Source organism: Electrophorus electricus, chromosome 23 (assembly GCF_041902795.1).
Source record: "Electrophorus electricus isolate QZ-2024a chromosome 23, ASM4190279v1, whole genome shotgun sequence".
NCBI classification, from domain to species: Eukaryota; Metazoa; Chordata; class Actinopteri; order Gymnotiformes; family Gymnotidae; genus Electrophorus; species Electrophorus electricus.
The window spans coordinates 11,654,001-11,660,000 of record NC_137519.1 but is presented as its reverse complement, the minus strand read 5'-3'; the positions used below and the strand labels follow the sequence as shown (position 1 = coordinate 11,660,000).

General features: G+C 51.7%; 1 protein-coding gene across 2 annotated transcripts in view; it reads left to right on the top strand.

Annotated features, from left to right (window-relative positions):
• lgr4 (leucine-rich repeat containing G protein-coupled receptor 4) overlaps positions 1-6,000 on the top strand; it is a 42,315-nt gene that overhangs the window by 13,556 nt on the left and 22,759 nt on the right. Inside the window, exons 1-2 of one of the 2 annotated variants that reach the window (XM_081706245.1) lie at positions 4,096-4,961; positions 5,414-5,485. In XM_081706245.1, coding sequence (XP_081562371.1) covers positions 4,822-4,961; positions 5,414-5,485 — 212 coding nt within the window. In that variant the 5' untranslated portion in view covers positions 4,096-4,821. Of the gene's footprint in view, positions 1-4,095; positions 4,962-5,413; positions 5,486-6,000 lie in introns of those variants that run through there. The other variant, XM_035521080.2, reaches the window with a different exon arrangement.

The window sequence follows — 6,000 nt, the reverse complement described above, 5'->3', positions numbered from 1 at the left end:
CTCTCTCTCTCTCTCTCTCTTATAGACTGTTTTTTATACAGGACACATTAACTCTGTAGGCTGTGTGCATTTGCATGTTTGTCTTGCCACCCTGCTGAGGAACGCACTCCTCCACTCCTCCTTGGCCTTAGGTTCTCACCGGGCACATAAAGCTGCCTGTGTTTAGACGTGTGTCTGTGGCCATTTCCGCACAACTCCCCCCCAAAATAATAAAAAAAAAAAACGTGCACAAAACGTAGACGTCTGTGCTCAGCTACCTCTGACCCTTGGCTGGGATTTTACTGCCAGGTAGAGTCTGAGATTCAGACACCTCCTGGTTTACAGGACGGGGACCAACATCTGCAGCTGGACAGGAAGACATGGAACCATTGAGTGTCCCACGCACCAGGCTCATCCATTACCCTGCTAGTGTTGAGAGGTTTGCTATTACTTCTGACACTGAAGAGCAAGCCCATCCCCCCTGCTGTGAGGCATCATGGGGGACAGCATGTCTGTTTAGATTTGTTTAGTCAAGGAGAGTTCCAGATCTCATGGTCATCCTGGCCATGGGGATTTTTTTTTTTTTTTACTGCATCAAGGTCTCTGGCCTCAGGGAAGACTCCTTAGATTTTCTGTGAGGAAGTTTGTGTCCTGACAAGTTCTCGACGTGCAGTCGTTCTTCTTTTCTGAATGGCTGGCTGGAAAGCAGAAAGACTCGATCTTTTCTTCAGTGGGCTAAAGGGAAAGGGGCGGAACGCAGCAGGGGTGACATCATGATTCCGTAGCGACAGGTCCTGGGTGTTGTCGTGTTTTGGGTTAGCCAGCCATACTGTATGGTAATAAGCTGCCTTGGGTCTTGCCCACGGCGCTGGGCACTAATGGGTTCCGGATTCCTGGTGGCAGGTCCCGCTTCGAAAAAACACCAACTCCAGCCGGATCATGCCTGCTTTGCCTCGCAACACACCTGTCAGTGCCCGGCGCGCCTCCTCCGGCCAGCTGCCAGTCATCGGTGGCAGTGCAGAAACACGCCTGTCTGACCGTTTCGGGCAGAGCGCCAGCTCTGTAGCAGGGGCGAGCCCGTGCACGTAGCGCATCCCCAGAACAGGCCCGCAGCGCCCAGGGCAACTGGCTGCTGGCACCGGGACAGAGCATAGGGTTTGATGGCACAGGGCGGGGCCTGTCCACGGAGGTGGAGTTTCGGGAGGGGGTTCGGCTCCAGAGAGTACAGCCGAGACGGAGAACGCGGACTCTGGACAGCAGGCGGGACGGCACTGACTACAGCGCAGGGATTTGTGCGTAGCGAGCAACATTACGTCTGTACACTGCAGGGAAAACCAAAGGTCGACAGGGAAGAAGCCGTCTTAGCGCTATTAAACTGAGGATTCGAGGTTTACAGTAGCCAGATTAGCCAAATTTCCCTTTTCGTCTTCTCCTTCTCTGTTGCTCTCCCTGTTTCTGTCATGCTGTAAACCCTGCAGGAGTGTGCACGGGCTCTGTCGAGACTTGATGCGCTCTCCCACTTAGGCGGATTTTCTTTCCACCCGTGTGTGCGTCTGCGGCGTGTTCCCTGCGTTCGGACACAGCCTGTCTGGAGCACTCGGGGTGGTCCCTGTGTATTTCACAAAGGTAGTCATTTACAGATAAGGCCTGTGCCACACTGTCATTATTTTGGAGCCCCAAGCCGCCCTGAGACACCCAAATGCATTACTCAGACACACACTGCCGTACAGCTGTTATAATTTGCTCCACTAATACAGGATGTTGTTTGTTATGCGTTTAAGGCCTTTTGGCAAGAGTACAGCTCATTTTAAATGGAGGATTCCACAGGCCCAGCAATCATGCCAGCTCAGCCGTGGATGTCCGCGGGCGTTCAGCACTGTTTTCTTCAGGACGTGCTGTTTTCATTCTGTCTAGCCTTTGTGTTATTGTTTTTTTTTTTTTCCCTCCTTCAGACAAGCAATAATTTTCCCTCTGATAAAATATGACAGCTTGCAACCATTTTGCAACGGCTCTTTCTGCGCTGGTGTTCAGGTCTCGGTGGCTGTGTCTGTTTCCGGGCTGTGGCTGACGAGCGGGTGGGATGCGCGCACATCGCTCATACTGCGCTTTGCAATCGGGCGAATAATGCAGCTCCTGTGCGGAGTCTGTTTGCCCCAAACTCGTGATTATTACTTACAGTTGGGTTTTGTGCTTAACCGTCCTTCACAGAAGGCGGGCGTTGCGGATCCATACGTGGTGGAGCGGTCGCGGGTCTGACCTTCAGTTCAGTTCCGGTTTGATGAACATGGAGTTGGAGAGGGTGGAGGAGGTGATGATGTGTAGCGCAAACGCCTGCATGCCTTCGACGCCTGTCCCCCTCTGCTGCGACTCTGTAGTGGCCCCGAGCCCCTGATGAGGAAAACTGCTTTAGAGGCCCTGAGATCACATTCACAGACCCACACACACACGCGCATACACACGTACACACTCAGACACACACATCTCTCTCATCCTGCCCCTAGGCATCTCAGCCAACAACAGAGTAAGAGCGATAGCAGCTGGGCCGGGGGCTACGGGCATGGTTGTGTGTGTGTGTGTGTGTGTGTGTGTGTGTGTGTGTGTGTGTGTGTGTGTATGTGTGTGTGCGAATGAGGGAGAGAGAGAGTGAGAGAGGGGGAGGCCTGTCAGTGATACATAATGTATCCAGTAGACCACCGGGGGTGCTACACAAATAGGGGCCCAGGGACACCACCAAGAGAGAAGTGGGAGGCAGAGGGAGGCAGAGGGAGGCAGAGGGAGGCGGAGGGGGGGAGAGAGAGAGGAGAGAATAGGGGAGAGGTCTCTGCTACATGGCCCACTGAAAGCAGCCCCGAGGATAATCGTGGACCTGTGGATGCAGAGAAGGACAGGGAGACAGGACAGGGGTCACAGCTCCCGAGCGGGGGATGGGGAGGCCCCTTTCAGCCGGCCGCGCGCACGCGTGTGTGTGTGTGTGTGTGTGCGTGTGTGTGTGTGTCAGTTGGGTGGTAATTTGATACTCAGAGAGGACCAGAGGCCCTTGTGCACATATACACTTTCAGGACTGGCGGAGATTCCCCACACTCCTTCTCGGGCCCTTTCTGGTGTTTCCCCCCCCCCTTCCTTTCGGGGGGATGTGGCTCATTAGCTGTCGTAGGAAGTTTGTTCAGCCCTGTTGTGGCCCGTTTCCACACCGACTGCGTGGGACTGCGCGGCTGGAGTCAAAGAATGGATTCCTAATCAAGATATGGGAGCCAGCCGTGCAGAACACCGCCAAGGCGTCTTCGGTGCACCCTCATCCTGCCCCGGGGCAGAACAAACGCGCAGGAGCTGACGGAGTTTTCTGCCTTTTTCTCGTTGTCTGGCTCCTGCCACAAAAGCTAATCAGACTTTTTAAAACAACAATACACAAATCAAGAGAGATTCAGTGCAGGATCTGGAACAATAAGAGGATTAACAAACGACTCTTGTTCATTTCTCCTCATTTTTCTCTGTTACCATTATTGTCTTCCCTCTGCTCCGTGCTGGCCTTAACACCCCTAACCCGCGGGAGCAACAGCCGTCCCACCGGTGCAGAGCTCAAATGATTCTGCACTCCATAGCACAACCCAACATGCTTGAAGGGACACGCAGACCGGCCCTTACACAGTTAAAAAAACCAACATTTTTCTTAAGGTTTTATTTAAAAAAAACAAAACCCTGCAGTGTTTTAGCAGCCTTGCATGTGGCTCAGACAGCTGCAGTGTGCGTGTAACCTATGCTCCCGGTCAGCCTGGCTCCCTGCTACCACTGGCAGTGGCTCGTGGGAGCTCGGCCCGCGGTAAACAACATCGCCGTGGTTTAGCTTTCACATGCCGGCATTCATTTCGGACCGTTTTCCAGGTTTACATACCTACCCTGGGCTACTTCAACCTGTTTGTAAAGCGAGGCAGGAGATACAGGGAGATGGAGACAGATGGAGGAAAACACTTCTACATTTTTGTCATGCCACTACATGCTGCATCTTCTCCAAGCCGCGCACCTCTCTTCTCAGAGCCGCAGAAAGACAGAGAGAGAGAGAGAGAGAGAGAGAGAGAGAGAAAGAAAGAAAGGAGAGAGGGAGGTGGGGAGGGAGGGTTGGGCCTCCCGGCTTTTGTTTAGGGTGTATTTTTGGTATATGAAGGCCCTCGAGTGCAGCCATATCCGTACAGGGTTACGTGATGCGCGTTTGTAATGAGCGTCCGTACCACCCGTGCTCCTCTGATGTCATACTTGCATGACAAGATCGGCCAATTATCATTGTACAGTATCACGCGCTGGTGATCGTGGCTCAGATAAGAGCCGGTTTAGGATTCCTTTCTATTATTGTAGCGTCGCTCCTCATCTTCACCACTGATCTAAAATCGGGCCTTATCTGCGCTCTCAGGCGCGTCGGGTCGGTCGTCTGCCGAGGTGCGGGTCTGGGCCCGGTCCAGACTGGATCAGATGGGCTGCACGGTGACGCAGCCTTGCTGTGGGAACAGCCTTGCTGGAGATTTGCGTGGCGATTCATGGTGGAGCGCGAGGAGAAAGTGCAGATGGCCGTGGCGATTACGCTTGCGCGTGTGCAGGTTCACAGACCTGCAGCACAGCACTGGGTGGGGGAGGTCAGCCTGGCAGAGGTGGGTGCCTTGGAAGTCTTCATTTCGGCAGGCAAATGCATCTGAGCCTCCACCCCCGCCCCCCACCCGCTCCAGAATATCTGATTACCAGTCTGATTTTTCCTTGAAGTCTAAACAGCAAAACAATCACATGTAACTAGATCTTTTTTGGGTCTGTTTTGGAAGGTACCCACAAATTCACGCAGGGAGGGAGGGAGTCCTACAAATGTCCTTTTTTTTTCCAGAATTTTTTTTCCACAATTTCTCTCTGTGCCTTCATGTGGAGATAAGAGAAAGCTTTATAAATCCTCAAGGGGAAATGCTCCAGCAGTGCACATGCAAGACAAACGCAAGAGTACACAATGGGTAGGTAACATAATAAAAACAATAGAAAAATTGATCAGAAATGCTACACTATATAAATGTGATCTATATGATATGCGCGTGTGTGTGTAGTGGAGACGGAGTGTAGATGCACGCCCTTGTCTGAGATTAGTCTGATGGCAACAGGGAGAAGTGTCCTGGGAAGGCGCTCCTTCCTGCAGGAGGCAGGATCGCTCTGTTGCTCGCTGCACTCTAGATGGCTTTATGGGGGGAACCGTGTCCTGATCAAGGACCTCCAGCCCATTATACACACCTGCGTTGCCCCTCGCAGAGACATTCCAATCAGCGGAGAAACTTAATATGGGCTGCCCACGGATCTCTGCAAACAGTAGCCATCTGGAATATGGAAACCACTACACAGATGCATCTTGATTACGACTAAGTGTGTGTGTGTGTGTGTTTGTGTGTGTGTGTGTGTGTGTTTCCCTCTACAGTGACCTCAGTATGAACAACATCACAGAGCTGCCTGCGAACGTGTTCCGGAACCTGACGTACCTAGAGGAGCTGTAAGTCTCCACCTGCTGTTCCGTCTCTTCTCCTCTGTACCTGTCTTCCTTCTCGATCTCCTCCCCTCTGCCTCGCCTCAACCCAGATGGTTTTATCCTTGTCGTCTCATGAAGGCAGTCACCTATTTAATATTTGTCTAACAGAGGAGCTGGTCTTCTGTAATTCAAGTGGTTTTTATTTTCAGCTTTTCTCAGTAGATGTGAATTTAGTAGTTGTCTTTAATATATCTGTTAATAAAATGTTAAATATTGTAATATTTTCTGCTGCAGATTTGGTGATATTTGCGTGCCTGGAAGACACCATTTGGAAAATGTCAAATTCAGTCAGTGTGCCAGTGTGCCTACAGCAGCTGGCTCAAACACCTCAGATGTTACTGGCCTGTGTGATCATCTAGTGCATCGTGAGCTTCGTCTTGTATTTTGGCTTCGTGAATATTATGTTATACTTTGTGTACCTTTAACTTAATGGCAGCGTCCAGCTAGGTTTAATCATAGCGTTTGGCCACCGGCCTTAT